Genomic DNA, 15,465 nt, shown 5'->3' on the forward strand with positions numbered 1-15,465 from the left:
CTTGACCCTGTGTGGGGATTCAGTCTTAGGCTAGAAGATCTGATGAATGTGGTGATCTGTCCTTCTCTAGATGCTGGAAGGAAGAAAATTTCTTCTCTCCTTCCCCACTCCACAGCTTCTTGGGTGCTACAAAGGGAAGGATGGCTCTTCAATTTGATTCCACCACAGTCTCTTCTCTCTCATCCTTTTTACTCTGTACCTCCCTCCTCTTCACTTCTGTGTGGATGAGGGATGCCTGCCATTGCTCACAGCTTTCTCAAGCAGCAGTATGAAACTGAAATGAGTACTGGTTTCCCTGTTGCACCCATGATCTTGACAGAAATTGAAACAGAAATTGACTAGAGTTTTAATTTCATGCTGCTGCTAAGCTCATCAGCAAAGATTGTGAAGCAGCCTCTACAGCCGCCAATGATACTGCATTGGCTTGCCTTCAGATCACACTTAGAAAGTTGTCTTTGCAGCGGTGTGGGCTAGAAGTGTTTTAAAGCTTTTTATTGAAAACCGAGAACCTTGCTCTCATAGAAAGCTTAGGTCCTTTGCCTGCCAGGTGAACCTTGCCCAAGTGCTAGTGGTAAGTGAATTTTTCCGACCTGACTATAACTTTTCCCCCTTAGGTATTCAGCCCTGTATTTATGTAGAACCCCTCTCCCATTAGTATCTTGGGAATTAAACTTTAAAAAAATATTTTTAAATTAAGTTTTTTTTTTAGACTGAATAACTTTAAGGATTGATAGATATGAAGCTTTCTTACTTATAAGTCTCTGGTTTGACTCCATAATTAGCTACCATCCAAAACGATTAGTATGACAGCTGTTGGACATGTAAAATGATTTGATTATCTTGGAGTTTCTAGTGGTTGTGTCCATGTAATTACAGTACTATAAAAACAGCTTGCCTGTGGGCAGTCTCAACAGAGAAGACAAGGCCTCAATGGAATATGGAGACTGAGAAATGCACTGTTGCAATTCAGTTGAACTACTGTAATTTTAAACATTCTCACTAAACAAACCAACCATCATGGCTTGTGTAAACTTGTTCAAAAATTGTTGCAGTATCACTGTATTCTGTACCTATGTTATGGGTTGGAGAGGTGCTTTTCAGTGTTTAAAGAGTAGTATGTATTTTGTAATAAATAGTATCAGTATTGCATGAAAATTCTTTACAAGAAAAGCCTTAAGATTGCTTGTAAGGTGCCATATACTAAAAGAACTCATATAAACGTAAACATCAATGCTGCAGAATGTCTCTGTAGAAGATGCAATGGTTATGAGCCTTGCTTTGAGCAAGTACCATTCCAGTGCAAGAAACCCTTGTACTCAATTACAAGCTCATGTGTGTGCTAGCAACATCAAAACGGACTTAAATATAGACAAGGCTAAAGTCTGGTTCTGCTCTGAGAAGTGATTCTGCACAAATGTCATTGTGGGTTTCTTTTATTTGGTGACCCTTAATAAATAAATATGCTCAGTTTACAAGTAAAAACATTTTTCTTAATTGCCAATCCTTCACACTCAACCTGGGATCTGATCGTTAAGATAGGCTCTTCTCCTGCATTCTCATTAGGAACAGGTTCTACAAGCCAAGTTCTGTGCTTAGTTACCCTTGTTGTGCTCAGTTGGAGGATTGCTCAAGTGCCTTGCCTTATGACTAGTAAATTTAGATTAAACAATACTGCTGATTCACAAGGAATAGAATCCATTTTCTTCTATAGTTGTGTTGGTTCTGCTATACTAAGGGTAAGATGTAGTAAAATCTTCATCACTAGTCAGCAGATGTGCCTGAGTACACACAGGGAACATCCTCTGTTAAATAAGAGTGCAATGTTTAGTCACTTTTCAGAGCAGAACCTAACTTTAAGCCTCCAGGAATGTCATATACCTTTTTAAAGTACTATATTGGTATACATAACTTGGAGTAAAATCGCTTCTAAGTTATTGGATTTTTGTCATTATGTAGGATGTATATTTTTTAAAAGTGAACTGTAAAGGTTAACAAGACCATATGCAATAGATGCTCATAAATCATTGACGCAAAACTGGCTAGACTTTTTGTAAGAGGTGGGAAGAGGAAATACAGGGGGAGGACATTTTCAGACAGTGTCAGATATCAGTGTGTGAAAATGCCCAATCAAGGGATGTCTGGGACATAGTAATAAGGATTCAGAACTTTCACCTACTTTCTTCATGGCCACTCCTCAAATCTTCACATAACATCATTATTCTCCCTAGCACAGCAGCTAAGCACAGACAGCCCTCTCGTGCAACTCTGCTATTAATTGGTGGCTAGCTGACTGAGTGAGATAGGTGTCAACAAATTCTTAAACCGGCTTCTTAATAAAAGTATTGTGGACTCAGTCAGGAAGGAGATTGTTCAAGAAGGATTTGATCCCATAATTTCTCATTGGCCCTACTTACAGTCCTGTTTAAACTAGGTTTTAAGATAATAGCTGTTTTCTGACCCTTTAAGGATAGCTGCTAAGATAAGCAGAACTGGCTAACATATTAGTATATACACAGTTCACTTTTAATCTGTTGATTAACTGAGGTACGTAATGATTTAAAGGAAAACTCCAGTATAATGATTCTAAATGCTGTTCGAGTAAAGAAGGAAATCCCTAAATGTATGAATGAAATATAAGAGCAACATTCAAAGGAGTTGCTGTCTTGAATTAATGCAAAGGATGACTGAATCAGTTTTTTCCTTCAGAAATAATTGGAAATCAGAAGTTTTGCAGAATTGTAAATTGTGTAATATTTTTCAATGGTTAAACCAACAGTGACCTAAAATTTTTCAAGAATGGTGTAGGCCTGCCTTAAAAATAGTGTCTAGGAAGGGGACAAAGGTAAATTTTTGGTTCCTTTCGGTCTGTGATTCTTTAGTGCTTATTCCTAAACCGAATGGCTTTTTGTGTGTATGTACTCAATTATTTTACCTTGTAATAGAGGAATTCCCACCAAAGATGGCACTAATGGAGGCTATGATCACCCTAAGGTTTGCATTGTATGTTCATTGTCTGTCAGTATTCCCTGAGTATTAGAAAGATGACAACTACCTAGTACCCTCATTCTGTTCTCAGTGTCACATCATGGACTGTCATTAGTGTCAAGAAACTGAGGTCAAAGCTGTTCAGGAGCTGTTCACTTTCCAAAAGAACATTGATACCTAGGGCAGTGGTTTACAACCGGTGGTCTGCAGACTAAGATTTCCAAAGGAGTCCACACCTCCATTTGAAATATTTTAGGAGTCCGCAAATGAAAAAAGGTTGAATACCACTGAACTAGGAGGGTATTTAAGTTCTGTAAAATATCATATTTAGAAAAACAAAAAGGATGTTTTGCTGCAGATAGTGTTAAAAAAGGAACTAAAGCCAATCAGTGATGTTTTTCAACAAGTGACTTCAACCCCCAAAAAGTTATTGTCCAGAAAGACTATCATGAAGCTGGATGTAAGTTGTGAGGAAATGAGGGTCTCCACAGTGTTCTGGCAGGGATGTGAAAAAGACTGAGGGGGAAGGCTGGGAGGAGATGGAGAGTTGCTTAGCACATTATAAATGCAGTGCTAAGTTAAGTGTTTACTTCTCCATTTTCTTTACTGTTTGTTACTGGAATTTTGGAATAGTTTAAAGCTTTTAGTCTTGCCAGAAAAGCAAAGAGTAAATATACTTATGTGATCACACTGTCCTCTTAAAGGGGACTGTGGGTGTACTGGGTTCCATTTTTAGACTGTAGCATCTCCATTTTTAGGGTGGTTTGTAGTTAGAACATTTTACAGTTTTTAAAACTAGTCTTGCATTTAAAAATACATTGGATGGATACCAAAGCATGGCTCTGTAAGAAAAAAAGCTTGCTACTTCTCTCTTCATATGGTAATCTGCAATACTTAAAACTTTAGTTATTTCTAGATATAATCAATTGCATATTTCATTATTTTTTTCACTTAGTTTCTCATTACACACAGGAAAAAAAAATCAATATAAAGAGTTATGCAGTGTAGCTCTTTGAGACAACTGCAACTCAGATAGCAAAGTTTGTCAACTGCTTAGTGAGTCATAAAAATATCCATTGCAGTAGAGTAAATTTTGGCAAGAGTGGTACCTTGACTGGACAGCAGGGAATGAGAGAAATCCAAACACAGGTGTAGCAGGGAGGGGGGCTGTTCCTCCCTCCCCCCCCCCCAACCAATCCCTCCCTTTTTGGTTCTCTGATTAGCCATCCTCTGAGTAAAGAGGGATGGGGTCAGTTGATTGGCTGCTGTGTGGCCTTGCCTGTTTGAGCTTAGTCCAGGCTTTGCAAAAGTCTCTTGCTTTCCAGTTAGCTGTCCTACCCTTCCTCCCCTTAGTTGTAGATTAGGAGCTGTGTCACTTATGATACTGCAGGTCTAACCAATCATCTGTGTTTAGAAGTCAGTAAGGAGTTGTGCCCACTGGGCCAAATGGGCACATAGCTTGGTGGTTTTTTTCACCTTCCTCATAGCCTCCCCATAGCACAGTTGGGTTAGAAGCAATAAGATTTGAGGTTTCTATAATGCTGTTATGATTGACTCATCACAACTTGTGGTTTATGCCCAGTGTGAGAAAAGGCTAGAAGGGCCAGCTCTCGGAGGTAAATAAGACTGGCATTGCCCAGTTGGACCTTGTACTCCTAGGAGAGGAGCTGGACAGCTTTGCCAACTGAGGTTCCCCCAACCCAGCCTTGTGGCCTTTTGTCACTCCACCCTCCCCTTACATTGGGGTAGTTGGGGGGCAGGGGGGAGGGAGAGTTTTCACAACTGAAGTGAGTCTATGGGGCAGACTGAGGAGTGTCAGTCTTGAGTTGGTGTTCGGTTTATGGTTAAAGCCCTGTAACCCACACTGGAACTAATGAAACGCCTGATATGTGCCTGCCCCAGCTCTCAGTGTAGTGCCCCTCCTCAAGCTATAGTGAATAAAGTTGCGGCCTCCCATTTAAACCCATCTCATGTGTCCATTAGTCATTCACACAATGGCTAGGACATGCAGGTATTAGTGAATGATTACAGTTGTTGGAATAGAGGTGCACCTTTATTTAATGCTATAAAGCCCAGCAAAAGTCAGAGCCTGAAGTTGTATGCTATGAGTTTTTCATTTGTGCCCGAGTGCAGCATTGCTAGTTGAACCCCTATTCTTTTAGTTCTTGTTTTTCCTCTTATTTCTGTGAATGGCTGTTCTGCAGTTTAAGGCCATCTCTTAATGCCCCCCCTCTGAGATTTATTTAAATGGCTTGTATAGTATTACTGAACTTAATGGAATTGTGATGTTATTAAACACTGCAGCCCCCCTTTTTATATTTTGACAAGCTTATAATTATTCAAAAAGGAAAAATGTGGAATTCAGACTGGCACTAGTACAGTCCAGGTTCCCTACGGCTCAAAATCTGAATACCATGCTCCATAAGCACACTTGTTTGTGGAAAGGGTGGGTAGAATAAAATAGTAAGGATATGGGATTGGGGAGGACAAGAAAGCAACTTTTTTCCTTCAGGAATGCCTAATATGGTAGTACATAATGTTCCGTAGAAAAACACTTAAAATCTATTTCATGTACAATCTCTATGTAATTTTTCCTGATATTGGTTTAATTCATTTTTGTAAACGAAGAGGTCTTTATAAATGGAGACATAGATACACCTGTCAGGGATGATCTGGATAATACTTACTCCTGCCACAAATACAGACTAGACTCTCAAGGTCCCTTCCAGTTCTATGATACTTGCCCAAATTAACACAGTGAGTCAGTGTCAAAGCTCATGGAGCTATTATCAAGAGTTCGTGGCACCTAATTCTGGGCTGTAATCTCTGTCAGACATTGCCTCTCCAGGTGCCATAGGTTCTGGCAGTTTTATACAGAACTTATTAGTATTCTCTGTTGTGGCTCTCGCTGCTGCATGTACTGCCTTGCCTGCACTTGCAGCAGCCTGTAGGATATGTGTAGCTACACTGGAGTGAAAGGCAGGCTGCATTCATGCTACAGTGTGTAGCTACGCATGGTAGTAAAAAGGTTTTGATGGGGAGGCAGTGGGGAAGGCTCTGACAGTTCCCCACTGCTGGAGCCTTTCACTGCAGTGTGGCAAAGGGGAAGCAGTGGGGCTGTGACAGAGGTGAGCCCAGTGTCCCCCTGCCTCCTCCCCTACTAGAGCCTTCTTCTCGTGCCAGAGCCATTCACTATGGCAGGAAAGGCTGAGGCAGCAGGACACTAAAAACAAGAGTGTAGGTATGGGAGACACTCTTGGGGATATACCCTAGGGTTCTGGCGTCTTTCTACTCCACTTGCCAAGGCAGTGCCTCACTGTCTGCACTGCTATTTTTTACCTGTGCTAGCTGGGAGTGCAGTGTATGTACTCTACATGCCACTTTAAGTGTAGGCCTACCCTAAATGTGCATACGCTTTGGCTTTTCTTAATTTGCAGTTGTATTAGAATGAAATACTGATAAGTATTTTGGAGTATGCTTTATTTTGGGAATCTTATTTGTGAGAGAGGGATTGGAGGAGAAAAATATCCTCACAAGAGTTCTCTAGTGAGGACAAAAACCTAGTTTCCACCCAAGATAAAAAATCAGCAAGCCAGAGATATTTCACAGTACTTGAATATCGATTGAGCATACACACCAAACTGAAACAATTCCTACAACAACAAAAAACAGCTTGACTGTCCATGAAATTAAAAGGGAAACATATTTGTAGACATTTAGATGATTATTCCATTTTTCATTGTTCTGGAACGTGTCTAAATTGGGTACTTAAACTGATATGCACCGAAGTAATCCCATTCATTGGAGACAATGCATTTATATATATATATATATATATATATATATATATATATATATGGGATTGGAAAGATTAGCTATTTATGGGTAAATTGCACACAAACCCATGACAAATATTTCCATTGATAACTGAAATTTATAGGTAGGCAAAGTAAGAAGAATGTTGCTTGTGAACTTAGTGTCAAAATCTAATGATTTAGACTTTTGAATCAGGCTTGCTACAAGTGGACTAACAAATGAATAGTTAAAATAGTTATAATTTGTTGATTTAAGTATATTTACTGTGTTTATTTTGTAATTTGGGCAATGTCAACAACTTGTGTTAAGTTTATAAGGGTTATTTTTTTAATTTCAATATCTGCCATTAAATAATTGTCTGATTTCCCCCCCTAATTTCCCCCAACTGTGAAAATTTAAATGAATAAAAAGATTTTAAAAATTTAAAATTGATAGTCATTATAAAAATCAAACTCTGCAGAACCTAAATATACTGTAAACGTACAAAAGTGTAAACACTGTAAATATGCAAGTATACATAATAGAATGGCAGCTTGCATGAATTGTTTTATACTGAAAGAATATTGATTTTTAAATGTAAACACTTGATGGTGGAAGCATGACAAGTCCTTGGCTCATTCACTCTTACAGTTATAGCTGACTGACTACTGAAGTATCTTGAACTATTTTTTGCTTTCAGACTAAATGCTTCCAGTAACATTGCATAGAAAATAGGTCACAGGTAAAGTTTAGGTGATGTCAGCTGTAAAACTTTAATAAGAATATTTGGGTGTTAATAGTAATTTACACAGAAATTGTACTACAGTGTCTCATGGCGGAATTATGGGAACATCTGGAACTTTTGCTGTGACGGGTCCGCTTTCCAAGTTTTCTTTCAACATGTCTATCAGTCTGTACTTAAGATAGCACCCTTCACCCAAAGCTCTTCCAAGTTCTTTACAAGTTCTAAGAAATCAAGCTTCAGAACTCCCCTGGGGAGTAAGAGAATATTCCTTTGTGCTTCGTTTACTTCATTAGTGGAATATTGCATAAGGAGGGAGGAATTAATGGTCTCTGGTCACACAGCCAATTTATTGGCATAGCCAGGGTTAGAACCTTGATTTACTGACTCCCAGGCTTGTATTTCAGCTACAGGCTATTGTTTAGTTAATCAAAAGTGCAGTAGTTACAATGGCGTCTCAAACTCTTCAGGTGGACCACCCTTTAGTAGACGCTGTTCTGGGGACAACTTTCCCTCCCATTCACAATCTCCTAACATCCTATGGCAACTGCAGCAGCTGCCTACATGGAAAAGTAATATTAGTTAAATATTTAGTGTATTTTAGCTGTCTTTTTAATGACATTTGACAACTGGAAATGAGAAGAGCCAGTAATAAGTGATCAGCCAGCTATCTAAGGACTTATAACTTCTGCAGTAGATAATTCTCCCATTCTTGTGCTTTATGCTTGTGCTTTGAATTAGGCACTGCCCTGTGAGAACCTGTGATAGCCACTGGATGGGTATCACTTTGCAAGTTTAGCAGTGGCTGTGATTTCAAGGCACCTTAAAACCAGCGGCAGTTTTCAAGAGAGTCATGCAAACAAAGGGAAGCCAAATCTACAATTTAACAGGTAAAAAGCAGATGGATGTTGTAGAGAGTACTGAAGCTGGTATCCTTTTCCTGTATTTGTTTAGTTTACATTAGTTTTTCTGTACTATCTGTTTGCTGTAAGGGGTCTTAATAGCAGGCAAGGACTTAATAGATTCAGAGATTAAGGCGAGGATGGCAATCTAGTCTGACCACCTGCATTAGATGGCCTATTAAACTTTAACCAATAATTCTCCCATTTAGCCTGACAATTTGTGATGGAACTAGAATGTAGCTATGCATCCAGATTCAAATATGAACTCTCATCATAGAATGAATGTATCTTGAGCCCTTCCGATCTATATTTACTTCTGTCAGTGACCCTGCAGGGGTCCATTAACCCCTTTGACATTCAGCAGTAGTTTATTTACAGGCTTCCCCATACCCTTTAAAGCAGCCATATCAGTTAATTCTAGAAGGAATCCCCATTGGATTGAAAAAGATAACTCAGAACAAAGTATTTGAGTAAACCAGTATATTTGCATCTGAATTCTAACTTCCATACACTATAATTTAGTATAATACAGCTAATAAATCTCTAACCTGAGACAAAAAGGGTAAGAAAACAGTGATGAGCTCCAGTTGGAATATTATTTCAGACTTATCTGAGCAAGGGGAGATTGTTTTGAGCACCATCACAATTGAACAATTTCCTTGGTATCTTCAGATCAAGGCTAGATCTGGAAGGTATGCTATAGTCAGACAAGTTATTGGTCTCAATACAGCGGTAATTGGGTGAAATACTATGTCCTGTGTTAGAAAGGAGGTCAGACTAGATGACCTCAGTGGTCCCTCTGGCCTTAAAAATCTATGAAAAGAGCAAAAAAAGCAAAGATCTGTCTACCTCCTTTTCAAGCTTATCAAAAAGCAAATTAATAAAATACAAAGTAAGAGACATCTTAAACTGCCTCCTCAGTTCATCATCACTAGAAGAAGGTGAACTCTTCCAGCCTAATAAAGGAGAGTCACAAGGTTCCACCGGGGGCAGATCACCTTGTTTAGTGCTCTGAAAGTCATCAGCATGTAAAGTTTCAGGGCTCATTCAGCTTTGCAGTGACTGAATTATTTGGGGGTTGGGGGGAAAAGGACCTGACGTGGCCCCAGACTCACAAGAACATTGTAACCGATTAGTTTTCAAAAATTGGTATGATAACTTGCTTATCTCTGAAAGTAAGGGATTATCTAGGTTCCATGATCTCTCCTCAAAGTTTGCCATGTGTTTGGAGGGACACTAATGGCAGACTCTGCCACCCTCTAAACTGGTCATATTAAATAGGACAGTTGCTGCCACCTGCCATTCTACAATCCCAAGGTGGTCTTGCATCTTCAAAGGCACTTTGTATATTTTCATGGTCTCATGAACTATGATCTTCATACCATAAGAAAAGGCCCTCTAATTGTTGGTTCTTAGACTGCTTCAAAATTGAAATACCTTGAGGTTTTTGAAATATTTTAGGGCTTGGAGAGGAAAGGTGGCAAGGGAGAGGTGACTGTCTCGCAAAAGAGGAGAAGCTTCTGGGGTGTCATCTGACTAGTCCCTCAAAGAAAGGGAGTTTGCTATGGAAAGTGAAAGGAGAGTACAAGAAGGTTTTCAAAGCTCATAATTAGAAAAGTTTGTGGTGCAGTATTCCCAGGGTTATCTAGCTTCATTCTCAGCTGATGTCAAAACAGATTTGTTGTTGCTATCTCTTTTGATGCAGCCATTTCAGAGCTATTCCTGGACTCATATAAGATTTATTAATCTTGCTTGTTTCTTTAGAGAAACATAGGAGCTGGTGCGTTCACCTTGTAATCTCCTGTCTCTCAAACCCAGTAGATTAATCTAATGTGAGACATTCCTCCATTCTTAGAACGCAGTGACCACCTCAGGATATTTTTGATAGAAAAATCAGTGCAAAACCAGGTAGACTTGGCAGTGGTGGCTTGTGCCAGACTTGCCTTGGTAACCGGGGGAAGTGGGGGGGGAGAAGAATGACCAATCAAAGGACATTTTGAGTAGAAAAATCAGTGCAGCATACCCAAACGTTCATGAGGCAGTAGCAGCTGGTTTAGATGTATTTATTCAGAGGATTTATTTCTCCAGGATATTGTTAGACTGGATGAAGGTCATGGGCGCCATAATGCCTGCCTGCTAACTGAGCTCTAGACAGATGTAGAAAGAGATAGATGCATGCCTTACTGTAGCAGATTTTATACAGAGCTTTCAAAGTCTTGATGCCAAGTATGGCACACATCTTCTGCCACAATTGTCTGTGAACAGAGACTTTCCCTGAAATGTGAAGCCAGATTTTACTTGAGATGAACAATCAGGGTTTAGGCCAGAGGTACACAATTTTTCTTGTGTATATCTCCCTCCCTAATTATGACCCCATTGTGATCAGTCATCCACATGACAAATTGCTTATAGGAAAGACTAAAACAAGGACATGTCTGAAGGACTGATATTTGTACCTTCTTATCTGTATTTCATGAAATAGTAATTTGTTTGCTTTTAACAGAAAATGCAGTAGACTCCTCCTGCTTTTCTTTTCCCTCCCACCCCCATCTCCTCGGCATTCTGGAACTTTCAGCTGAGGCTGTTCATCTCAAGAACTCTGTAGGACTTGAATTACAACCCTGCAGATTTCAGGGAACTGGGGATCCAGGAACTACATGAACTTTCCTCTCCCTCTGCCTACAACTCCACCTGCTCTGGCTCCCCGGGGCTTAGTTCTGCTAGTGTCCAGACTCCTTCCCCCATCCAGACACTCCATATACTGTCCCAGAGAGAGACTGCTTTTTTTCCCCTCTGTCCCAACTTGCCAATTTGTTCAGTGCCCATGGCCTTTCTCTGATGTACTTCGTGAATCCTTCTGTCCCCTCCATCATGCACTTCCTGCATCTCTGTTTGCTTGCCTGCTGGAATCCCTGGCCGTAGTGGTTTTTACTTCCGAGCCCACCTGTGGTATTCCTTATCTCCCTCTCACCACCACCCCCCACTTTATCCCTGCTACAAATGCTGACACTCCTTAAGTTCAATCTACCAACTTGAGTCAAGTTTTCTGCTTCCCTGGCCCCTTCTCCAAGCCCTGGCTCCTTGGTGAAAGCAGGGAGGATAGAACAAGTGCTAGAACCAGGTGATGTCTCAACCAATAGACTACAGTTTGAGAAGTGTTCAGTCTAGGCCTTATGAATGTAATGCTCTAGCTTGTGGAAGCAGAAAGAATTGCAAAAATATTTAGATTTTGACATGTAAATTATTTTGCTCAAAGATGAACTAGGTTCAGTTTTCATTAAAACATGCCTTACCTGCATTAATACCTTCAATATCTTAAAATTTTTAAAAAAATTTTTAATCATTTATCCTTTTTTGCATTTGACTGCTATGTTCCATCATGGCTATGAGTAGACTAGAACAGCAGTTCACAAACTTCATTCTGGCAACAAAATTACTACATGACCCTGGGGGTGGAGCCAGAGCCCCACTGCCTTGGGTACAGACGGAGCTTGGGCTTCAACTTCAGCCCGGCATCCCAGCAAGTCTAATGCTGGCCCTGGTGACCGCATTTTAATGGGGTTGTGACCCCCTTTGGGGTCCTGACCCACAGTTTGAGAACCGCTAGACTAGAAAATTCCAAGTCAATGTAATTTTCTGGCTCTCATGCATTGGCACAATGCTGTAATGTTTGGGGCTGCATTCACTGTAGGGGAAAGCTTAGATCCAAATTCTTTTTTTCATTAAATAAAAAAATTCTCCTGATCTTTATGTTTAACAAAAACTAATGTATGTTTAGGCCCTAAACTATTTGACATTATCCTATTAAATCAGATTATCTAAATGTTAATGTTTAAGAAGCTGAGTTCATTGTCACACATTGACTTAATATAATCTGTCCCACGTCCCCACAAATTGAGGTGAGTAAGACCAAGGCCCCAGTCCTATAGACACTTGTGCTTAACTTTGTGAACATCCGAGTATGTCCATTGACTTCAAATGGCCTGCACACACATGAGTGTATGCACAGGTCACCACTAAAGTGGTTTAGTGTTATTGGTAGGAGTCAGTAATCCATGTTTCCCCTGAGTGAGGCTTGCTTTAAAACAAAATAATTGAAGCTTAAATTTTCCTGGTATTCTTTGAAGTTTCTCAATGGTGAAAGTGGGACTGAGAGGTTTAGACCAACCTTACAAAATCTTACTGCTCACTTAATTAGAGTAGGGTTTTTTGAGAAGGGGGGTGAATTAGCAAAATTGTTACACATGCACAGATTAAGATTTATGTTGAGCTCAGAAAAAAAAAAAAAAGCTGGCTGCTGAATTAGACTGTTTACAGAGAAGATACCACTCTGGCCTTTGCACTACTGATTATCATCTTTCAGAAGCTAGGCTAGCCGCCAAGAAAGATTTGGCCATAGTGGAGAAAATTTCCTTTGTACAGGCTTATATTTTAAAATCTAGATAGCATCTGTCCTTAAATGCCTTTTGCCTGCCTTACGGGGGATTCTGTTAGTGCTCAGCTTACAATTAAAAAAGAGCAAGGATTTTCTGTATGACTAGTATGAATGCGATATTATTCTTTGTTCTGTGGAGGTCTCATAAGAACTGTCCTTCTATAGCAAAGATGTCTGAGGGAAGATTTCTTTGCTTCTGGGGAGAGTCTTATGGAATATAAGCAAACATACAAAATGCATCATGTCAGCTAGCAAAAGATTTGCTTCTCTGGCTATTGAGTATTGTAGCTAGAGACTAGTCTAGTTTCCAGCATTTGTATCTGAATGACATGGGCCTTTCTACAGTAGACAAACAAATAGTAAAATAGGCTTCCAAATACTATGGCCAGTGCAAAAGCAGCTAATTTGTAGGCTTTGTTCAGTCTTGCAACAGAGAAATATTATGTTATTGAAATACCACTGACTATCAGTATTGTAACACTTGTAAGAATTCTGCAGTCACACATGCCTTTTCTTCCTCCCTAACACAGCCCGCTATTTGTAACGTGGAAGATTGGTCGAGATAAACGATTGCGTGGATGCATAGGTACTTTTTCAGCCATGAACCTGCATTCAGGACTCAGGGAGTACACACTTACTAGGTAAGAATTGTTCTTTGTTGTTTCAACTTCTGCACTTAAATATTTTAAATAGGGAAATCGAAACAGAACCTGAATTTTGTGATTTCTTTGTTTTTGAACTTGTCAGCCAAAATTTTTAACCCCTTTAACACCATCTAAATTTCTCTATGTGACCATTGGTACTGTGGTGTTAATAGCTTCAATTAAATCCATAGCTGGATTCTTGTCTAAAATATGGTTTTCCAGCAACTTACTGTAACTGACTCATAGTAGTTTTCCCCCAGTGGATAGACAACTTTTGATCTTAATAGTTAACTTGAGGGCAGAAGACCAGAAAGTCAGTTTTGGGGATTATCATATTCACGGGTCTAAAACAGCAGGTATTCTCACCTCTTCTCCATCGGGTGCTTCCAATCAGCTGCAGTTATTTTAATCCTACAAATTTCCATTACATGTTACTCTTCAGATACATCCCAGCCCCTGAGTGGGAAACTTCTGGACTAGGGAGGTAAGTGATAATTCTCACTTCCCTGTCAGCATAATCCTTTATTTTTGACCCACACCCAAAATCATTCACCTTAGTGTGTGTTTTCCTTTTGCATAGGGTGAAAAAAAAAATCACTAGAGCTAGAAGTAGGCATTGTACTTGGTTTCCTCTGATTATTGTGATTTTAGGTTCTCTAAAGGGTGGGTGGGATTGCTGTTAAAATTTCTGTTACAATTCAATGTACTGCTTTGTAGTGCTTCAAAATGGAAAATATATTCTGGTGCATGTAGACTTCTGGGATGGTAACCATCCCATCCCTATTACTCGGTATTTCTAGACCACTTGCGTTTGGAGACTTGCTTCTAGTGCTGGATCTTCCTCTATTGTTAAAACCCCACACTGCTAATATTAACCGTTGACATAATGGAGTATAATCATGTCTCTCTCGGTGAATGATTAAGCTAATAAAATCCTGAGGCTACTTCAGGCTTAGCAGGCAAATGCATGAAGCAGCTCAACTATTCATTTGCTTGGGTGCCTCAAACTTGGAGAAACAATGAAGACAGCTAGGTTATCAGTTATAATACCTGGAACATCTCTGGCTATGCTTTGTTAAGACTCTGCAATCAAAAAAGATCAGTAAAACAAGACTTGTAAAATATATTATACATTATTATTAGTAGTATTTGTATAACATTGTGCCTAGAGTTCTAAAGGAAGTTAAGGATCCATCATACTAGGAACTGTACAGACAGTGAAAAACTTCCACAGCGCTTAAAGTCTAAAAGTCTGTTCTGCTGTTTTGGGTCAGGTATTGCAGGTTTGTGCAGAAAACCTCCATCAGAGGTTAGGATGAAGAAGTCAGAACAGAGAAGTGAAGTCTAATGGCAAACAATAAAACAAAGAGAAAATATGAGAAGGCACTTGGAATACTGTAAATGCTATGGAATTGGTAAACCTGTGGAAGTTGATGTGAAGAGGCCAGGTTATCTAATCTTAAGAGAATCCATGGAAGAGTGTTTAATACATGCAAGTTAACTGCAGTGTCAGTCAGTCTTTCATTGTCCAGGAGTTGCGTGGCACGGTACTCTTGTGTGATTTAGAAGATACTTGGAAGACCCTTATTACATCCCAAATTCTGAAGTTGGAAAGGGTAACAAAAATATGAAAAGTGGCACCTAACATAAGGGCATTAAAATAGCTTAAATGCACCATTTAAATGGACAGCTAATGCGGAAAGTCACACTAAGCTATCCAGAAAGAGGTTTTAATAGGAAGATGCTATCAAGCTTGAGCACAGGAGAATGCGATTACAGCTCAGTATTTTTCCACATGAAGGGAAACCTTATACCTCAAGACCTAAAAGCCAACCTATTTTGTAATACAGTGAGCATACTTAATTTTTACTACTTGTTTGAAAATCTTTACTGGTTCTTCTGGAATCCCCATTATTTTTACAGGAAGTCTCTCAAACTTACATTGGTTTTTAAACAGCTTTC

General features: G+C 39.5%; 1 protein-coding gene across 4 annotated transcripts in view; it reads left to right on the forward strand.

The window, feature by feature from the left end:
- AMMECR1 (AMMECR nuclear protein 1) overlaps nt 1–15,465 on the forward strand; it is a 152,132-nt gene that overhangs the window by 66,783 nt on the left and 69,884 nt on the right. For all 4 annotated transcript variants that reach the window (XR_012670004.1, XR_012670006.1, XR_012670005.1 and 1 more), the window contains exon 3: nt 13,390–13,500. Coding sequence is in view for 1 of the 4 variants with exons in the window: in XM_048862717.2 (XP_048718674.1) it covers nt 13,390–13,500 (111 nt within the window). In the remaining 3 variants the exon portion in view is untranslated. The remainder of the gene's footprint in view (nt 1–13,389; nt 13,501–15,465) is intronic.

This window comes from Caretta caretta, chromosome 9 (assembly GCF_965140235.1).
Source record: "Caretta caretta isolate rCarCar2 chromosome 9, rCarCar1.hap1, whole genome shotgun sequence".
Taxonomy (NCBI): Eukaryota; Metazoa; Chordata; order Testudines; family Cheloniidae; genus Caretta; species Caretta caretta.